Source organism: Theobroma umbraticum, unplaced genomic scaffold, assembly GCF_002168275.2.
Source record: "Theobroma umbraticum cultivar Fairchild unplaced genomic scaffold, ASM216827v3 scaffold_50.0, whole genome shotgun sequence".
Classification (NCBI taxonomy): domain Eukaryota; kingdom Viridiplantae; phylum Streptophyta; class Magnoliopsida; order Malvales; family Malvaceae; genus Theobroma; species Theobroma umbraticum.
Genome location: NW_018397261.1, coordinates 3,655,695 through 3,677,187, shown reverse-complemented (window position 1 = coordinate 3,677,187; position 21,493 = coordinate 3,655,695). Strand labels below are relative to the sequence as shown.

Here is a 21,493-nt window from a genome sequence, read left to right as displayed (position 1 = left end):
TTCAAGAGTGGAATGTGTGCGAATACGAGGGAGGCGGCTCTTCTTATATAGGATCGCATCCAAACTATATCTAACAAGAAACCTGATTAACTATTTTTTATTCACTAAAAATATCAAAGTGACAACCATGAAAGAAACAATTCCTGTTGTGTTTTTGTGGTCGATGGAGTGTCATTACCTTCCCATTTCTCCCCAGGATAGGCAGTTTTGTTAGCAACGCTCCAGTGAATAATTGTATTTTTATTTATTTTTAAATAATAATTATATAATTATTTAATATGGTCACAATTCATAAATATTAGTAATTGTTGTCATGTGTATTGCAAATAAAATACTTTTTTATTTTTTTAAAAAAATAGTTATATAAAAACATAAATATGTTTAAATTATGAAGTTCGGAGGATAAATAATTCAAGGTTCATTATATAAATTTATCAGTTATTCAATATTATTAGTGTATACACAAACATTTCCAATAACATTCGAAAGTAATTGAAATTTTATATTTTTTTAAAAGTGAAATTTTGTAATATTAACTTATAAAGTATTCAATATTATGAAAATTAAGAAAAAAATATATTTTAATATAAATCACTCAGTAGTAGAATTCTCATTTATAAAATGGATAAATCATATTAATATTTATAATGACAATTTAGAAATATAATGACCAGATATGTTTGTTCTCCTCAATCAAAAATTTTACTAACATTTTATGCTTTTATATATATTATAGATAATGAAGAGAGAATTTGGAACCAAATAAATTATTTTCTAATAAAAGTGATTATATCATTTAGTTGCACACGTGCCCAATGGAGTAATCACGCACTACAGTGACTAGAAGTCCTCTCCCCCCATTAGTGCCTCCTCCCTATTTTCTTGCCACCTGTGTTCTAATTTATTAACATTCCTTAAGTTGTTATCCTAAATGATATTTACTTTTCAATCTTTTTATATTTCAGGTTGTCTTTGATAAATATAACACAAAACTGCAGCTCATAAGTTATTTAATAATAATAATAATAATAAAAAAGGCAGCAGCTTATGGTGCCTTTCCAGCTTAAGTCCTAAAACACAAATCTTTAAAAAAAAAAGAAATACTTTTTAAGTTTCCCAGTCAAGAATTCGCAGAAGTCGGTTTTGATAGAATCGTGAAGTCAAGGAAAGATTGAAGGTTTCAAATTCTCTGCAGCAACATTTTTTCAGAACAGGGAAAATAAAGATATTTAACTAGTGGTAGTCGCCATAGTTATGGGCTTTTAAATATATTATTATTCAGAATTAAAATTCATAAAATTATATGTTATAAAATTTTCATTCTTGTCTGATTCAAACTTGGGGATTGAAACTGTCGAATATGCTTTTACCTTTTAAGCAATTTCACGCTGCATTTGTTTGGAATGAATTACTACATCTTTATTCTGAAGTTGGTTTCTAACCTAATTATCATTCCCCAGGCTTGGGATATTCAACCCCACGGTTGTTTATGATCATTTGGGAGAAATATTCTCAGCACTCATCTTTGGAAGCTTGAATTTTTGTATTTTCTTACACATTGAAGTGAGGAAATAATTAGTTAGGTTGGTGTAAGTTTTTCACAAGTTAACATTTCAAATTATAACTCTGACACTAAGTCTTATGTTTATAGGGTCATGTGGCACCTTCTTCTACCGATTCTGGGTCATCTAGGAATATAAGAATTGATTTCTATTGGGTAAGTATGTATGAACTTTGATAGTTATATTAGCCCATGTAATATTTTAGATAGAATAGAAAAAATGAAAACATTGCCATAGAAGATGTAGATTGATGTTTTTAGTTGATTATACAATGAAATTGTGTCAGTGTGTGCGGAAGATTTTTAGTTAATTCTATGTTATTTTATTTATTTGTTACTACGTTAATTGAATGCTTGAATGCACAAACAGGCCCAACCCGAAAAGCTTAGAGCAGAGAGGCTATTACCTAAAATAGAAGCGTCCATGATCCCTGCTTCTCCTGATTATGACCAGGAAACAATCACTGATAAGGAGTGGTTTATGTTTCGCAGAGTTGGTTTAAGAATGAAGCCATACTGACCTCTTGGTGTGTTATCTTCTAGTTTGGTTATTGGAGTTTGGATTTAGTGTTAAAATGCTGATGCTTTGTATAATAATATGTCAGGTATTTGTGGTGTTCTCGACGGTGTTGTTGAGAATGTGCATTTTCATTATCATTAATTTAAATATGAAATTGATTTTGGAAGATTTTTTATCTTTGCAAACACTTAATTACATTTTTGGTAATTTTTTTATGTATAAACATTATGTTTGTAATAGAATAGATCTTGTACCTTATTGGAAAGTAATAAATAATCGAATGGGCTATTCCCATTATAGGTCCCGTTAAATCCCTTCTCTTCTTCCCTCCCCTTCCGATAGTTGATAAATTGGCCCTCTCTCTTCCAAATCCTAAAACCAAGAATTAAAAACTTCCCCCAATCCATCTTCACTTGCCATTGCCATCTCCTGCTATTTTGCTACCGACCATCACTAGTCGCCTCACTCAACCTACCTCGTCGTCGACCGGCTCTGCCTTCCCTTTCTTACTCATTTATCTTCAAGGTTTGTAAATTTTGATAATTTTATTATCTTAGTTGTGGTTTTCTTTTTGTTTTTGCAAATCAATATATTAAAGGTTCTTGGTCTTCTCTCCATCGTTTGTGGTGCTACTTGGTATTCTTGTTCTTGGTTTTCTGATTGGCTATCTCATAAAGAGAGTTTAGGAAAAATTGCAGTTGAAACCATCCGTTATTCAAAAACGGAGGTGGAAGCAGTAATTGGCTATATTGTTTTAATCATTAAATTGTTCTAATATAGCCTAAGCCTTCATATGATCCAATAAAAATATGGGCTTTGATTGGTTATTTTTCAGCTTTAGGCCATATAAGTCCAAGCCTAAACAAAATTTATTATCAACTGAAATTGACTAAATCGCTGTTGGTTTCGGTTTGATCGATTTTCTCGTTGGTCATTTTAAAATACCAGTTCCATTGGTTTTAGCTTCTTTCGAAACTGAAATCGATTGAAACCGACCAATATTCTCCCTTATTGACAATGCGTTAAGGAAGGAAGATTCGGATTTATGAAAGGGAAAGAAGAGGAAGGGCTTAATTTGAAGACTATCCGTATTGAGGATTGAGATTTTTAAAGCTGCAGATAAATTCTAAAGGAGAAGTGAAGAGAGAGAGATAAAAGAAATTAAATGGGAATGAAGCAAAATACAAAGTAATTGAGAGTGGAGCGTGTTCAATTCTAAAAATGTTTTGGAAAGAAAGTTTTGATTTTCGGATTTTAACCACAAAAAAACAAACTTTTTGACCCTTCAACGAATAGGGTTCTAACCTGCAAAGAAAAACATGAAAAATAAGTGAGAAAGACTTACATTTGTTAAAAGATACTTGATACCCCATGCAATTCGACAGTAACGTACGGGTATCTCGTATCTCTAACCTTCTCAATGTACTGAACCTATTCACGTGTTTTCCTCGAATCAACCATTGTCTGCAATGGATTTGCTCATCCAAGATTTGCCACAACACCTAAAACCCTTTCTATCATTTTATAAGGATAAGACCATGCTCCAGTAGAAAATGCTCTTGAAAGGCTATTTGTAAATATGGAGGCATCAAGATAGTGCTCAATAATGTGAACACTACAATCTTAATAAAGATCTCTGTTCAGAGTCTTAAACCATACACCCTCTTGCATGTGCAATGTGAACTTTCAGTTCAGATTCAAACAGCTCACCAGCCAACTCTAACCTCTTGTTCCTAAAATTATCTACATTGTCTCATTTTCTATGACCAATGTAGGCTTGTGAAGGACACTTTACCATGTACCCCAAGAAACGAGCTTTTTGATTGAAACTAAGAATAGTGGGAAATAGATACGTGCTGAGGCACTCTCTTAACATCTTCTTTAGGTGGAAATATTTTAGAAAAGTCAAATTTGGTCAAAAGGGCGAAACTAAAACCGACGAAACCGATACTCTAGAATGATTGATCAAAGTCGACCAATCATAAAGGAAAATCAATCAAATTGAAATCGATCGTCACTATCAAATCAACGTCCGAAAATCATAACTATCGGACAAAACTCATATGCTCAAATTCTCATGTCATCATGCCATCAACAGTCCATGTTTCGAAATTCATATCATATAATCATAACATGTTAAGCCCCATATGCTTTGCCAGCTCAAATGTCAAATTCAACGTAACTCCAATGCATTAAATGCATCATTGCATAATAATTCTCCAATCATATCATTTGTCAAGAGCAAACTATTCCCATATACCTAACACAATTTATATCTCCAAATTTCCAAAAACTCAAGGAGAAACAGCAACTAAGCTGAAGCAACACAATTCCGAAATTATAAACGGTTTAAAGGAGGTAGTATAAGCTAAAAGATTTTTTGTTTTAGGACTTAAAGCTGGAGACGGTACCATAAGCTGCAGCTTTTATTTTTTTTATTAAATGGCTTATAATCTGCCGCTTTATGTTATATTTGTCAAAGATAACGTAAGAGCTAAAAAGTTGAAAACCTAGTGCCGTTTAGGGTAATACCGTTAGGAATGTTAATAAGCTATAAGACAAGTGGCAAGAAATAGAGAGGAGGCACCAATGGGGGCACAAATTAAGGCGGATGATTTCTATTCACTACAGTGGCCTGGTGGAAAAGGGTCCCGGCCTTTCTTGGACACCGGAAAGGTCCGGCGAGGTTTCAAAGGAGAAAGATAGGTTCTTGGTTGTGGTGGCTGCAGGGGATTGAACCAGTATAGGAACTAGATTATTGATGCTGTTGTTATACCTAGAATTCCTGAAGGTGCGTTAGTTGTGCCAATCTTGCAGGTCAACCAGATATGTGGAGATGAAAGGTAATGAAACTTATTTTGTTCTAATTTAGTATTTGGTCTTTTAAATGCGATCTAGTTTTGAGCAAATAACATCTAATTTTCTGACAAAACAAATGCATGGAAGCTTTCGCGTTCAGTATATTGGAAACGTATGAATACTATGAACCAGAAAGCAGAGTCCTTTTTCATTTTTCTGATAAGAAAACTAATGGATGCTATTAGCCAACCTGCAGAGTAATTCATCCCTTAAGAGAAGCTTACAGATGCTATCCACCTGAAAGCAGGGTCCTTTTTTGTTTTCCTTGTCTATTATTTCTTAATGAATTATATAATGTTGCTATAACAATAATGAACTCGATCTTTAGCTTGCTTGTTTCCTGCCACCTTTGACCAAATCATGGTACCATTTAGCAGATTTCTTGGGGATGCGCTTGAGGCTGTTCTTGTAATCAACGTAGTAAAGTCCGAATCGGACGCCATACCCTTCTGACCATTCAAAGTCATCGAATGAACTCCAATAGAAATATCCTTTGACATTCACTCCATTGCTGCGTATAGGCAACACATTCATCAGTACTTTCCTAAGCTAGTGAAGGATATCGAAGGAAGAATGAATACATGTAAAAACTTAGACAAAAGCTCACTTGATTGCCTTGCGGATTTGTTGCAAATGCTTCTGAATGAAGTCAATTCTATGTTGATCGTTTAGCGCCTGATGGATCGGAATGCTGTCATCCTTTTCCTCCGTAACACCTATACGAAGTAGTTACGAAGATGCATTAGCAATCACAAAATTAAAAGTATCTACGAATTCAGTAGAAAGGAATTAAGCATGAGAATCAAGTTCCAACCATTCTCAGTAATGTAGATTTCAAGGTTTTTATCGTAGTTTTTCTCCATAAACTTCAAAATTCTGTACAGCCCTTTGGGATATATGTAAAGGTACCAGCTCCCTTCGGCTTTTGGACCAATAAGAACTCCATTTTTGGTCACTGCCAAAATAATTCAGCAATAAGATCTTTGCATGTATTATTCAAAAATTGTTTTTCCTCTTCCTACTGGGGAATAAAAAGCAGATGGTTATTTAAATACAGATGAATTTAAGATTACCTGAGGCATTGACATGTTGGTCTGCTAAGTAGCTGACAGGTGCAGCTTGTGGATTAACTGGAATGTGCTTAGCATATCTTGATGTGTAGTAATTGATGCCAATGAAATCAAAAGATCCTTTGACCAGCTTCTCTTCTTTTGCACTGAAAACGGGTAGCCTATCCTTCACCAATCTTCTCATGCTTAGTGGGTACCGTCCTCGCACCAGGGGTTCCATAAACCTGGAAGCCGCACCAAGGCAACAATGGATTCAACATTTTAAATAATTTCGATCATTGGTTTTGTGGGTTCGAAGTGGAAACATGATAAATTAGCTCTTATGTTTTGCTTCTCAAATTTGCCTTTGACAAGTTGGATATTCGTGATAATTTACTGGAGAAATTGTTCATCAGATAGAGTGATTTTACTAACCATCCCAACATGAAATCCAAGGCCCTTGTCGCTGCAGCTCTATCTAACAATGTGTTTGAATAGGGCTCATAATACTCCCCAACAAGGCTCAATCCAATTTTTCCCCCTTGAGCTGCCTGGAAAACCAAATTCAACAATTAATAAACATAATATATAGTCTATAATCTAATAGCATATGGTTCCTAAAATACACCGAGGGAGGGCATTTTTATGGCTTATAAAGTTACCTGGTACTTGTCCTTGTAAAGCCTAGCAACAGTTGCGTGGGCAAGAAGAAGGTTATGGGCAACAATGTAAGGTTCAGTGGCTGAATTACCAGCGGGACACTTTTTTCTATCCGAACATCTGCCCGGCGGAGCCACTCCCGTGCTATACCCAAAGTTAGCAATAATTAGTGGTTCATTGATTGTAATCCAATTTTTCACGCGATCTCCAAATGCTTTGAAACAAATTTCAGCATACTTCTTGAAATCCTCTCTGAAAAGGGAAAGCAAATTAACTAATGGCAGAGTGACCATCGATTACTCTTATAAGTGGCAAAGAGCCAAAGACTTAGATATGAAGTACTAGATATGTTAGAATGGAAACTTACACAATATTGCGATTTAAAAAGCCTCCGTACTTCTCTTCAAGGGCTTGCGGTGAGTCAAAGTGCAATAGTGTCACAAAGGGCTTGATGTCTTCAATTGATGAAACATATAAAATGAATTAGCCAAATGACAAAAACAAAGTTGGGAAACACCCAAAACTTAATTTCATTGAACTTCTAATCACCATGTTTAATCAACTCATCGATGAGACTGTTGTAGTGATTGATACCCTCCTGATTTATTCCACCACCCAAAGATCCATCTACATATATAGAAGGAATAAATTGTAAAGTGGTTAATAAATATTAGAATGCCCTCCGACTATTATCTCTTCTTCTCTTTTCGTTTTTGAACAGAAGAACAAAGAGTTTGATGAAGAAAATATTACTAGGCAAAATCCTGGTCCAGGGGATGGAAAATCTATAAGCATCTATGCCTAGGTCCTTCAAAGCCAACACATCTTCCTGCAAATACATTTCCCATAATTTGTTTAATAAGTGGTGGCGGATTTGGAGTCTTATATCTCCTACATTAAACTTTCATGGTAACTTGAAAGCCTAAGATGATAGATGCGTTACCTTGTAGCGGTTATATGAATCGATTGCTACATCCAAGGTACTCTTGTCCTTCACTATATCTGCAGAAAACCATATACAATTCAAATGATAATCCAGCTGCAAATGAAATTCCAGTTAAGTAGTTGTATATAATAAGAATCATGTTACTACTTGAGGTGCCAACCTGGGAATTGCCGAAGAAATTGATCCCAAACGCTAGGTCCTTTCCCTTCAGATGCAGTCGACCCTTCAATCTGCACTTGATACTAGTATGTGACAAAAAGAGTGTCTTGCATCATATATGATTTGATATTCCAATTTCGGGTAAAGCTCACCTGAGCAGCGGCAGTCGATGCTCCAAAAACAAAATCACTTGGAAAATGGGATCTGACATTCAAATATTCTCTGGAGTCTGATAAAGGTGCGCCTACCCATTCCTGGGATGCTTGAGTTACTGCATCGAAATTTTAGTGTGTTAAACACAAAGCAAGCCAAAAAGAACAAGAAAAACCATGAAGGAAGTGAGAAAGAGGAACAAACATCGGCCATGCACAGACAAGCAGGCAAACAAAGCAAAGGCAGAGATCCAGATCAGACTCTGCTGAGGATTCCGAGCTGATGAAACTGGCAACATTCCTTAATTTATAGCTTGCTGTTTCTTTAACACACATTCATATCTATAACAAGATTCGGCTGCAATACCTGAAGTCAATATATGAAGGTGTCTTGGTGTTTGTGGAGCGGAGAGTGAATGTGTAAGAAGAGGAGGATGCGCCTCTTCTTATATAAGACCCCATCGAAACGATGCCTAACTAGAAATCTGATTTAATTGGTCATTGAAAATGTAATCAATGTGACAACCATGAATGATATGAAACAGTCCCATTTATGTTGTTTTGGTTGATGAAGTGTCAGTTCCCTTACTAATTGTCCCCAGAATAGACGGTTTCGTTAGCATCTGTCCTTATTATGCGACCAAAGTTGATTCAGTTTCTGGTTTTAATCCACTCTGAAACTGAACCCAAACAGAAGCAAATGTTACAATTTAATCCTTTCGACAATCTTCTTCTTTATATTTATTTGAATCTATCCTAAACGTTCTCTTCCATTTTTTTTTCTTTTGATTTTTGTTTTTGGAGAGACAATTTTATTAATAAGATAAATAAATGCATATACAAACCAAGCCATCATAATAATAGCCATTATTACAAAAGAGAATTTGAAATAAAAATAAAAAATTAAAATCCGTTCAAAGTTCCCGATGATCAGGTCAATAGCGTAAAACATTGGGTTTCAAATCAATATTGGATTAATAAAATATTTTTAAAATTTTATAAATAAAATTATAAGCTATATATGTAAATATTCTGAATAATTATATAAATAATAATTTTTTATAATATAAGAATTAAAAATATTCATTATAATTAGAGATGGATCCAAGATTTATCTTGGGTGGGGACAAACTAATATATATTAATGTTCAATATATAAAAGAATAAATACAAATTAACTCAAGTGTAACAAATATTGTTTTGTGTTTATGTAAAGATAACATATGATTCTACTAGTCTCACTACTTTATTTCTTGGACATTTCTTTCTTTAAATTACTTTTTCGTTCCTCTTTAATGGTTCTTCTTATACTATTTACTTTTGTTATGCTTTACATCTTTTTTTTTAATGAAAAAAAATAACGGATCAAATAGAAAACAAATTTTTTTAAAAGAAAAAAGATTTCGAACTTATTTTTTTAAAACAAAAAAATCATAGTTTAATCGATTAGTAAAATACTAGAATGCAATAAAAAACAAATTTTTGATTGATAAATATCTTTCACTTTTTATTATTTTTTAAGTTTTCAAAACTTTGTTGAATTTCATATCAATAAATAAAAAAATATAAAATTATTTTATTTATTTTTATATCTTACCTTATATCTAATTACTTTGACAAGTAAATCATTTATAATTATATCTTTATTTTTTTCAATATATATAACCGATATATATTTTGTGTTTTGACAATGTTAGTGGAACAAAATATATTTTATTTCTTGTTAAAATCCAAAATATACTTAACATGATCGTTGCTAATTAAATGGAGTATAAGTGTTGTTATTTTCACCATTATTTTGATGTGCATTTTTGTGCATTTTTTTTGAATTTTCTTAATCCAACAAAAGTCGTTTGAATTTAAATTTTAATATAAGCATAACTAAATTTGTATTATATTTAAATATTTAACTTATCGATTGATGTATAATTTTATCAAAAATTAAAATTGTATTAAGTTATTCAATAAACTTACTAAGATACTATCTTTTAAAATAAGTAAATTTACATCTATCATATGATTTGACATAAGTAAGTACTTTTTTTATTCAAATTTGTAATTATACTCGAATTTCTCTGTCCCAAATCCAAACCAAGTGAACTCGACGGGGCAAAGATGCGTATATCCCTTTTAAACCAAACATCCTTCGAAGTCGTAACCAATGGAAATGCTCCACGCAGCCAAAGATACGTGTATTTTCTAGTGTTGGTTAAATAAATTAAATAAAAAAATTCTCAATTGGATCCAATTAAGGCCCCTAAGCTACGTGTCAAATTATCCGCTAAACCCTATCTCACAGGATGACAGCTCCAACGCAGAAGTCAGAAAGTCAGAAGATCCGAATCAAATTCCGCTTACTTTCTCTCCCACCAAACATTTCTATCTTCCACTCTTTCTTGCGCCAGCCCCGCCCCGGACTCGCCGATCCTCGTTACGTTCCCCGGCTAGATCTTTTAGACAGGTGCTCCTCTATATCTTCACACACATCATCTTCATCTTCGTCGTCGCCGTCTGATTTGTGATTTACTGATATTCTTAGCTGAATCGTGACTTCCTCTTCGATTCAATTTTTTGTTATTTTAATATTTAATTTTTGTTATAGAGTTTCACTTAAAGTTCGAGTCTTTGGCATTTCCTGATCATTGCAATGAGTAGCTATCTTTTTTTTTTCTGTGTTCCTATATGAGTTAGGGATTTTTATCTCCAAAATAATTTGGAAATATGTTTTTCGATGTAAAGTGTTTCTTTATTATTATTATTATTATTATTAGGTATCTTGGATTTCAGTTTTTATGTTTATATGAGAACGATTCTTTTGATTTCTTAGTTAATGAGTATAATTATGGTGGGATTTTAGCCATTGTGTTCATGAGAAGCCCTGGCTAACTTTTGACCAAGTTTTGTCCATGTTTGTACAAATGTTAAAAGTCAAAGGTGCTTGCTTTCAGTTTTATGTTCTATGTTTGTAGACTCCTCGGTTTCTGCTCTAACGAAACAAGTGTGTGTGAGAGATAGAAAGAGAGCGCATCAATCTGACTGTTTTGTGTACACTGTGTTTGCCTGATGTAATGTTGAGTTAGGTTGACTTATTTTAAGTATAGAGATTTCTTTGCACTTTCAATGGCAATTACGTAGACTGTACAATTGCCCAAAGATAGTTTTTATTCGCTGGCATTCCCACTCACACACAAGCTAACTGGTTTAATAGACTCTGATATTATGTCAAGAACCATTCAAGCTGAAAGCTTAAGCTATTAATTTATGGGTTTATGAATAGGTTTATTTATATATGATGATTACAGCAACTGAATTGGTTAATAGCTTAGACCTTGAGGCCAAGCTCTTTGCTTGCATGGAATGGGTTAACCAAGCAGAGTCTTAAATGACTTGTAGAGTTTGACTCATGAAAAGGATAAATATTGTCTGGGAGGTGGCATGGGGTGGACAGATGCAAACAGCCAGGCTGAGATGGAAGTGAGGCATAATTTTTGTTGTTTGCCGAGAATAATTTGAAAATTAACCTAGCTTCTACATATATTTGTTGCTTTGTTTTCAAATGATCATTATAACCTTCAGTTTCTGCAGCCGCATGTACTTAAATTTTGAAATTTGATAATTTTTAATAATTCTTTTCCAACTTACATGTCTTCAACCATTGCAGAGATATTTTCAGCAGCATTTGTCACAGATGGCGTCTTCCTTCCGAGCATTCCTGAACAGTCCAGTCGGTCCGAAAACAACTCACTTTTGGGGCCCTGTTGCCAATTGGGGATTTGTTCTTGCTGTATGCTTAACTACCTTCAATTTTCGATTATAGAAATATAGGTTTTGCTATGTTTAGTTGTTCTCCTTTTGGAGAAAATTATGCTGGATCTGAAGAGGATACAACTTAGTGCTTTATGACTGTTGTCTGAACATTATTGGTAAATATTTCAGGGGTTGGTGGACATGAAGAAGCCCCCAGAAATGATTTCTGGCAACATGACAACAGGTTAAAAATAAAATATACTTTGAAAGAACAAAGGATTTTTCTTGGTATTTGTTAGCTGGCCAAGATTCTAACTGTTTACTTCTGTGTTGTTTCACAGCAATGTGTGTCTATTCTGCACTATTCATGAGGTTTGCATGGATGGTTCAGCCTCGAAACTATCTACTCCTTGCATGCCATGCTTCAAATGAGACTGTACAGCTCTACCAACTTTCCCGTTGGGCAAGAGCTCAGGGGTAAGTATGGTGTTTATGGTTCACATTGAGCTAATTCCTTTTCTATGCAACGGCCATTGGGTTTCCCATCTTATTTTACCCAACTATATTTTCCTGTCTCTTCTTTATGCTGACCTCAGTTGACCATCTTTAGAAATGCTCATGGGAGATTTTGTTCTGATACTGAAATGTTCTCATATATGGTGTCACTAAATATTCGAAGTCAGGACCAAATCATTTACTAGCTGTAGTGCCAGATGATTTTACTATTTAAGCACCAGGGCTTGTTCAGTTTGTTGCTGTCAAAGTTGAATTTCCCATATGAAACTATTGTTAGTGTTCTCTTAAAAATGTTGTTGCTTGTGAACAAGCAATGATAAAATAATTGGGATCATGCTTCTGCTTTAACCAGGAAATTTTGCTATTATAAAGGAAAGAGACAACTTTGCTGATTTTAGAAAAGGCATTTGGTTTGGCTTACACAGCATTTATAATGTTTCTTATAATTTTTATTGGAATTTAAGAAGCATAGTAAGTTCTTTCAGTTAATGTTTTCCATAATGTCCACCATGTATGAGGGCCGTTTTTGAACGTCTGGAACTTACTTACAGCTACATCTTTGCTTATAGTTTTGTTTTGGTATAGTAGATATTATTTCTCTGAGCTTTTAAAACACATGGATTCTTACAATAAAAGACAAGTGTCACTAGATCTAATGTATTTTCTAACGTTCTCTAGGTATTTGTCAGAGAAGAAAGAGGAAGCCTCATCACAGTAAAGCAGCTTTTATTCATTCTGAGTTTCTGTGATTTTTGTTGTGATCCCTGAAGTATGTATTCCCAACTTACCGTATAAAGAATTTGCTTGAATCAACTCACATTCCTTTGACTGCAAGCTTAGAGCTCCGCAAAGCCAATTACACTATTACGTGAATGTTGATTGGCCCACTTTGTCATTCCATGTGAGAGGTAGAATAGCTTAGAAATCTATCATCGCTGGTAATGATTTGGGCATCGTGCTATTGAATAAACTTTCCATTGATTTAGCTGATCATAAATAGGTAATTATCCGAATGCAAGGATGGACAAAGGAATTCTTGCATGTACAATTGGCTTCTAAATAAATTGTCTAACAGCAACTTAGCTGAAGTTATGGAAGCACAACTTTGCCACGCCATTCTTTTGGCAAGTGCTCACCTGGCTCCGGGTTTCTCTTTAACCCAATCAGAATGTACAATACATCAAATGCCCTTTACTAACATAAGTAGGCAATGGCCTGGTTGACCTTGGCTGAATTTTCACTTCATTGTCTTGTTACCAACTTTCTTCATCCAGCCCTTACAGCTCTACTATTTGCATAAGCAAATTTGACGTACAATCCCCAGATTGTGTGACTTTATTTGATTAGAAGAAACCATCGTGGCTGGTGGAGTTGTTTCTCTTGCTTACAACTTGAGTAGGTAGTAACTCCAAGGACTTTATGCTCTGGGGTTGGAATGGATGGTTTCATATTCATGAAGAGAAGCAATAGCATGTCCTTTCTGAAGGGAAAGTGTTTGGGTTGTGCCTGTTTATTTCTTAGGACTTAACAAGGTGCGTAATGAATGTTACCTTTGATCTTGTAATCTCTACGCAATGCATGAAACCAAAAACTCAAAGCATTTTGATTTCTGCTCAGTGAAAACCAAAAGCAAACAAGTTCATCAGTGTTATAGGCAAATGAGACTGTACCACTTACCTTTGAAGGTGCATTTTTCTCGAATTAGCAACACAGATAAGCCAAGATTCAAGAACGCTCTACAAGGTAACCTAAAAGAGACTACCCACGGAGTTCGATAATGTTGCATTTCTCAAGCGGGATTATGAAACTAGACATTTTTCAAAAGAATTTCAAACTGTTTTGCAAAATCAATGCTTATGATCATAGACAATAGCACTAACTCGGGAAAAAAAATTGATCTATGCTTAGACAGATGATGAAACTAAACATTTGTTCACAACAAACTGTAACTTGTTAGGAAAACACAATGCTGGAGTTAAAATATGATGGCATTAGATTGGAAAACAAAAATGAGTTTTGCATGACTCACTCAGATGAAATACAGGCTCTTTTCAATAACTTAGAAACCAATTTAATACTATCAATTACACTATCCTAACACATTTTCTTTTGGAGAAATCTTAAGTCCTCTTGTAAGGCTCGCATATTTTCTGTCAAACCTGACATACAGCAACTTCCTTTGCTTAAATTTCAACCATCTGCTGCCTGCTTCTTTACCATGCCTTCCTGATCACAATGTATGATGTTTGACGCCAGTGCCTTCCGGTGTGAGCAATACTTCATCTATGCATCATCAGCAAACTCATTCTCTAAGCTTTTGCTTCTTTTCTTGGATTTCAACTTCTTGCTTCCATCCTTATCTTTAGACGCCTTCTTTCTGCTCCCTCTATCTTCTTTGGATGATTTCTTCCTTTTTGTAGGCAGTTTTTCTGTTTCATCTGCGGATTGGACTTCACCTATGTTCTGTGCTTCATGCAGTGCTGAATCTGCCGCAGTGTGTCTAACTTCTGCATAAAATAGAATGTCCATGCATTAGCAGCCAAACTCAGTACGAAATATGGTCACCTTATACCATAACATTGTTGGCTCCACCTACTCCACACTCCCTAACCCTTCTATTAATCCCCAAAAGAAAAAGTACAAATTTTCTCAAACTCTACACTCAACAATCTGCCATCTTCAGGTAGCCTCAAGGAAAACAGAAACCTTTAGGAAATCATCCTCTCCCTCATTCGTTTTTTCTTTCTATTTGAGCCTAGATGCATTTGAATTTTTCCACCTTCAAGTAATGGCATGATTGCAACTTATTGGCAGCTTATGGTGATGATCATACATTCTCTATAACACTCTTTTCATACATGAAAGGCAACCCCTCCTTGCTTCACTTGTTTGAACCTAATATTTAGTCATACCCTTGCATTGTCAGACGAAGTATGTGATTGGCCAGAGGCCATTGACTGGGGTCTTGCTTTTGGAAGTTAAAAAAATTGTGGACAAAAAACAAGGCTAACACCTGCTTGTTTACAAAACACTAAAAGCAGCATGCTTCCAGCCAAAATTCTTTTTCACTAAATGCAGTATGACCCAGAACGAACACAACATGATGCCATATTGATAACCAGTGACACAGAACATGGAAATTAAGCTTTTGTCAACACTATAGATTTGAGTGAGAAGTGACCTTCAGTAAAATTTGTATCAAAAACAACTTTTGTAAGATGCTGCTTCAGGAAAACCTGCACCAAAAAATGTAGGCAGTTAAAGTGTTTGGTATAGTGTATTTTTATGCAACTTTACCATAAACATGAACAACAAGAAGTGGCACATCAGATGCAAGGTGCATTTAACTCTCTATCTCTGAACAGAACATACCGATGAAAGAAGTTGCCTTGTTCCTATATCCCAAATGCGCAAATAGCTGTCCAAACCTAGAAATAACACAAGCTTGAGAAGCTAATTGCAAATCCACCAAATTTCGAAAAGCAAAAATAAAATTATTTAAAGTTGACACAGGAAAGAAAACATTGATAGCATGGCAAAATTAGGAAAAACAGATAAAGAGTAAAAGCTTCGAGCATCATCTGGGACAAATTAAAAATCCTTTTTCTTCCTTTCTAGCTCTTACAAGCAACAAAATCATCTCCAAGAGCTTAACCATCTTTCATAAGAACTGCCAGCAAAAAAAACTTCCCAAAGTGCAGACTGTGCATGCAAACACAGCCTGCAAAATTATGTTAACACACCAAGTATCATAGATGCTAGAAAAAGCTTTAGCTTCACAAAACACTATATCATATACTCACCACATGATGCTATCACTGGAAGTTCAGGGTGCCGAGCAATGGATCGGACGCTTCCAGAACACTTTCCCAAAAAGCATCCCAACAATTTACCTATAAGGAAATTCTTCCAGCATTAACAGAATTACAGGGAAAGGAACACACCAAATCATTTAAGCAAAAGTCAATTAAGAACAGATGCAACAACAGGACATCCACTTCTACTTGTTTTGGATCCTCTCCAGGAAACCAGCAAGTCCAATCTACATTTTATTTAGGTATACAACAAATCTTCAATTTTGAAAATGAGGCATCTTAGAAAATGGGTTGAAACCTCAAGTAGACAATAGATAGCGCAATTTCAACTGACAACAAGCCAATGTTCTCACCAAGATAGTAGACTAAAATGTACATGAACATAATCTGTTACAACTACAGAACTCAAAGAATGCTTTAAGCCTACTTCTAACGGACACAATATTCAATAGAGGTAATCCTCAAACTGCTCTGATTTTGGCCATAAGGTATAAAATATGGAACATGCAACCATAATAAAAGTGTGAATTCTGACCTAGATCTCCAAAAGGTTGAATAAATTTACCAGAAAAAATCACTAGTATAATGTAAAAAGTCAACTTAAACTCGTAGAAGAGCTGACCTACAAAGAATCAGAAACGCAAAAGTGCAAAATGGCATGAAGTACCGCTGAACATGCATATAGAATCAATCTTGTACCTGTGCGTATATCCACAGAAGCAAGGTCACCAGAGCCATTCCCTATATAGATTGTATGGCCATCTAGGTCTTCAGTAACTGCTTTTATGGAGGTCTCCCTGAAGTCAAATGATATAACTGGTCTTCGTTGAGCAGAAACATCATAAAGGCGAACCTGTCAACAGAAACCATAAGAGAAAAAAGGTTATCCAGAGTCAAGAAAATACAAGGATAGCTTTTCAAAAAAAGAAAAAAGAAATTACAAGGATCCCATGCATTGCTATGATAACAGACTCAAATCTGTATTCCTGGAGCAGACCTAAACTTTAGGTCCACCACAGTCATGATTGCAAATAAAAATAAAATTAAATTGATGTAACTTGCATATAAACATAAACCTACACCCAAAAAAGATTCAAAACTTGTTTTCCAAATTTAACTGAAATTAATCTTTGAACATCTCAAACCAACATGCATCAATATTTAAGAATCAAAAATAGTTGTAGAAACTGGCAATATGCAGTCAAGCACAAAAGTTTCCTTCAGAAGAGAACTTATAAAAATGTATATATGTCTGCACAATCAAAATTACATTAAAATGTCAGCATATATGTTCAAGGACTGCCAGATGGCTGTAAAAAGTTACCTGGTGGCTGTTGGTGCCAGCCACAACTTTACGGTGATCATCTTTGCTGAGGAATGTTGCAGATGTAAACCAACTAGGGGTAAAAATACCAAGGCTGTTCTTAGGAGGCTGTCCAAAATGGGAAAAGTTAAGATAAATGAGAAAAAGCAGCAGTTGCTAAAAGATAAATATTTTATTTAAATTAATTTAGTGAGGATCAAAAGGCTCACAGGTTTTGCAGTCCAAATCTGAGTACATTTGTCTAGATCCCACATATTAACTTCAACACCCTTCCTGACTTGGAAAAGAATTCGATATTATTTACCAAACTATTATTGATAATCATCCAGTGGAGTATGAAAATACCCTACCAGCAAATGAATATAAAATCAAGTCTGAAGCTTAGATTGCAGAGTCATACAACATAAACACACTCACCCTCCAAATATCGCATAGCTTTCACTTCCATCCACTTGAGAACATGAGATATTACCAGAGGTGCATACACTCCACGTTTTTGAGGCAACAGAATCTGCTGAAGAATCAGTCATTTCAACCGACCTTATGCTCGCATTTCCTTTTGTTGTACATGTGAGCAAAGTGCATGACCTAATAATGATAAAATATTTATAGAGATCAATAATGTCATCCAAGTAGAGGAATTGTGACTACCAAGAACCATTTATGTCAGTATCTACGGTAAATTACATAAATAAAAAAATAAGAAATAACAGGCAAGCACAGTTTAGTCCGAGTGAGAGTGGGAGGAGGACCCATATTGATTTCCATTTAACACTGATAGAAATCCAGAAAATAATAAGAATACATCTATACCTGGATGTTAACTCCAGCCTCTGTCTTCTGAATAAATGCAAACCCACAATAGCATCATCTTCTGGTCTAGTACTACCACTATTAACATTTGAAACCGTAACAGAAAGTTCACCATTAAGAGGATTAAGTACCTCAACCTGCAGTATATATTGCACAAAGAAATAAAGAAATATTCAATACAAAAAAAAAAAGAGCAACATTTCTCAATACCTCAATCTGTCCTGGAACTACTAGGACAGGAGAAGAAAGATGAAGGTTACTTACCATACCACTTTTTCTTGCAACAGCTAATAACTGCAATAGAAGAATCAAAATTTCAATAAAAAAGCAATATTTCTCAATACCCACTTTGCTTCTTTATATATATATATATATGTAACTAACCGGGTCGGTCTTGCGGTCATCAATGGAAGCAGCAAGAACGCATTTGGAAGCGTCAGGATCTCCCCATCTGTCTACCACTTTGGGAACCCCTCCTTCTTTGCCTCGAGCTTCGATTACTATTCACCAATGATAATAAAAGAAAAAACTAATGAAGAGTTCAATCGTTTGAATTAAATAATTAGCGTTGGTTAAGTTAATAGAAATTAAAACCTTTGATGAGACCAAGGGCATCGAAGGTCAGGGCTCGAAACGGAGGGCAACCAGGGCACTCGACGGTGGTCGTGCGAGGCATCCTCTGCTTTGTTAAACGGCTATTCAGAGTTTTTGCGTCAGCCTAGCAGGCAAAAACCCTTAAAACCCTTATTTAGTCGAAACGCCACCGTTCGACTTAATAAAATTATAATAAAAAAAACTTGTTAAAAAAATAAGATTTATATTTAATGTACCAAATGTTATGGGATAAAATTAAAAATTTTAAAAATTTAAAATTAAATATTAAAAACTTTTAATAATTAATTAAATAAAAAACAAAATATTTTCACGTATCTCTCAAAATCATTTTCACGATTTTATGTTCTTTTCTCATTCCTCATCAATCATCCAAAATAATTTTTTTTCTAAAATTTTAAAAGAGATTGAGTAATTTGGTAAGAGAATAAGTTCTTATTGAAAGAATAGAAATTCACACCAAATCTCGCATCTTTCTGAAACCTTAAGAGAGAAAAATTATTCATTTATATTTTTTTTATTATCATATGATATTGTAAAATAATTTTTTATAATTTAAGAAATATAATATAATAATAATCAAAATCAAATATTTTGTTTAAAAAAAAAAAAGTATCAGTAGACAGTACTAACATGCAAAACACAGGGTTTGTGACTAATTATTTGTCCCTAACATAGATGCCTTAGGACTACCGATATCTTAACCCATAACCACGACATCACTTTATAAGTTTAGAAAAATAATATTCGTGTAGACAAAAAATCATGTTATCATTTTATTTTTGAAATCAGTTATGTTATAATTTATAAATCAATCATTTATAGAAAAGAAGTTGTTATTTCAGTTTGTAATTTGTTTTCAATCATTTAACTTTAGATGGAACACTATCCAATTTGATAAATACTAACCCACTTTCACCTTTTTTTTTTATATCAAAGATTTGTTATCTTGTTTTTTCTTTTTATCATTATATATATATATATATTAAAAGTCATTTTTAAGAAAAAAATTATTGGGTAATTTTTTGATTCTCACTTTGAGCATGTGTGCTATGAAATCCAAGTAAAAATAAAATCTAAAATTACTTTTTTTCTTAATTCTAAAATAGTGAACAACACTTCTTATACTCTCTTAATCCTATTTTTTGTCCATTTTTTATATATCCTAAAATTATGCCCTCTTTCTTTAAAAAAAAAAAAACTCCTAATCTTCTTTTATATGTTTGAAAATGATTTTCTATGATTATCTTTCACTTTTTTGACATTAAAAATCATGATATACCAATTTGATTAAAAAAATTTAATATAAAGTACACTAAAATCAAAGAGGGAGTTGCATATTGCAATAATAATATAAATAAATACGAGTATTAGGTATGGCTTTGAGTGAATATAAAATGCTAAAAGTATAATAATTATTTCAAATATCTGATTTATAGTGGGAAAGACCGAGGCAATTAATGATTGATAAAGATGTTTCAATCAATCTCGTTGTCTTGATATTAAGAAGGGGCCAGACATCTGAAGCAAAGTTCACCGGCTGTTGTGTTTCGACACAGCAAAAGATGAATGCAAATGGGGCCATGCCCGTGTGACCCTACGCAACATCTCTTCCATAATAACCAGCCAAGCCAACCATTTGGCAGTCACGACAACCATCTAACAACAAGTCAAACCGAAAGAGAATCGGTCAAACCCAAAATAGTCAGTCATAAAAGGCGCTTTGACCCTAACTCCTCAAATCCGCTCATCCAAACATCAATCAGTTTGTTGTCTAAATCCTCTTCACTTTTTAATTCAAATATTTTTGTAATTAATATGTTTTTTTAAAAAATAATTGATGAGAGTAATGTATTAAATGATAAATAGTTTTTAAAAAAATTAATAAACTTAATCGAAACCATAAAACAAAAACTATCCTCAATCAGAAAATAAAGAAAAAGAAGTAAAATAAATGAGGATTAATTGTTATTCAAATTAATTAATTATCACTTGATAAACAAGTATTTTCCAAAGTTCAAACAATGCCTCGTAGAGTAACAGATGACAGCAATGATTGCCCCACCTGAGAAATTTAAATGCTAAATATATAGTTTAAAAGTATAGACTTTTACTAGAATTGAAACAAAAAATAAAAAATTGCGTTGGTCGTAGGTAGTAAGTAGTGAAATTTAAGATTTTATTTTCATGAAAAAGTCCGAAAAGATAACTCTATTAAGTCTTCAATCATTGTCGGTTGGTGTTACTTAATTAAGCAAAGGCGTCGCAAAAACCAAAATTTGAGACGTAATTCATTTAAAAGTCGTTAACTAAACCCAACAGCCTCTTCCAGCCAGTTTCTATCTGCTTTCCATATAAAAATCACTGACAGCCACAACCTTCAAATGAAAACGGTATACAGGTACTAACCGCTCTGAATTGCCGATCAACTCACATCTCCATTTCCTTGGCAGAAGCAAATCCCAACCGTTCAAATGGATCCAAACACCGGATTCTGTTACGAAACAGGAACTTACAGTAGCCTGAAACCACCCATCCCTCTCCCGCCAACCGATCGACCTCTTTCCGTCGCAGAGTATTGTCTCTCCGTCTTCCATTCCACTTCCACCGGCGGCATCACCACTTTCGTCGTCAATGCCACCACCGGCCAAACGCTGGCTTACTCTCAATTCGTTTCTCAAATCCACTCCCTCGCTTATTCTCTCCAAAAACGCTACTCCCTCTCCCAAAACGACGTTGCTTTTATCCTCTCCCCTCCTT

At 34.2% G+C, this 21,493-nt stretch overlaps 4 protein-coding genes across 5 annotated transcripts in view; 2 read left to right on the top strand and 2 right to left on the bottom strand.

The window, feature by feature from the left end:
* Window positions 1–4,974: 4,974 nt before the first annotated feature.
* LOC110418415 (beta-glucosidase 13-like) lies at window positions 4,975–8,297 on the bottom strand. The gene is made up of 13 exons (XM_021431138.2): window positions 8,112–8,297; window positions 7,907–8,025; window positions 7,756–7,825; window positions 7,593–7,651; window positions 7,403–7,478; window positions 7,199–7,276; window positions 7,017–7,104; window positions 6,652–6,901; window positions 6,425–6,540; window positions 6,014–6,234; window positions 5,755–5,895; window positions 5,548–5,656; window positions 4,975–5,451 (listed from the first exon to the last, which is right to left on the bottom strand). Exons 1-13 carry the CDS (start codon window positions 8,203–8,205, stop codon window positions 5,265–5,267), a joined length of 1,608 nt encoding a protein of 535 aa, XP_021286813.1. The 5' UTR covers window positions 8,206–8,297; the 3' UTR covers window positions 4,975–5,264.
* Window positions 8,298–10,208: 1,911 nt separating this feature from the next.
* On the top strand, window positions 10,209–13,154 carry LOC110418023 (mitochondrial pyruvate carrier 1). Its single transcript, XM_021430642.2, has 5 exons — window positions 10,209–10,367; window positions 11,568–11,690; window positions 11,843–11,897; window positions 11,995–12,130; window positions 12,848–13,154. The coding sequence occupies exons 2-5, from the start codon at window positions 11,595–11,597 to the stop codon at window positions 12,885–12,887; spliced, it is 327 nt and encodes a 108-aa protein (XP_021286317.1). The 5' UTR covers window positions 10,209–10,367; window positions 11,568–11,594; the 3' UTR covers window positions 12,888–13,154.
* A 985-nt stretch (window positions 13,155–14,139) lies between these two features.
* Window positions 14,140–18,854, bottom strand: LOC110418174 (Transducin/WD40 repeat-like superfamily protein). Its single transcript, XM_021430822.1, has 12 exons — window positions 18,716–18,854; window positions 18,506–18,621; window positions 18,386–18,415; window positions 18,122–18,258; window positions 17,726–17,896; window positions 17,518–17,581; window positions 17,309–17,416; window positions 16,684–16,837; window positions 15,973–16,062; window positions 15,542–15,597; window positions 15,351–15,405; window positions 14,140–14,676 (listed from the first exon to the last, which is right to left on the bottom strand). The coding sequence occupies exons 1-12, from the start codon at window positions 18,795–18,797 to the stop codon at window positions 14,453–14,455; spliced, it is 1,287 nt and encodes a 428-aa protein (XP_021286497.1). The 5' UTR covers window positions 18,798–18,854; the 3' UTR covers window positions 14,140–14,452.
* Window positions 18,855–21,041: 2,187 nt separating this feature from the next.
* Window positions 21,042–21,493, top strand: part of LOC149527096 (4-coumarate--CoA ligase-like 9) — a 4,795-nt gene continuing 4,343 nt past the window's right edge. Inside the window, exon 1 of one of the 2 annotated variants that reach the window (XM_089783857.1) lies at window positions 21,042–21,493. This exon is cut by the window's right edge and continues 722 nt beyond it. In XM_089783857.1, coding sequence (XP_089639983.1) covers window positions 21,208–21,493 — 286 coding nt within the window. In that variant the 5' untranslated portion in view covers window positions 21,042–21,207. The other variant, XM_089783858.1, reaches the window with a different exon arrangement.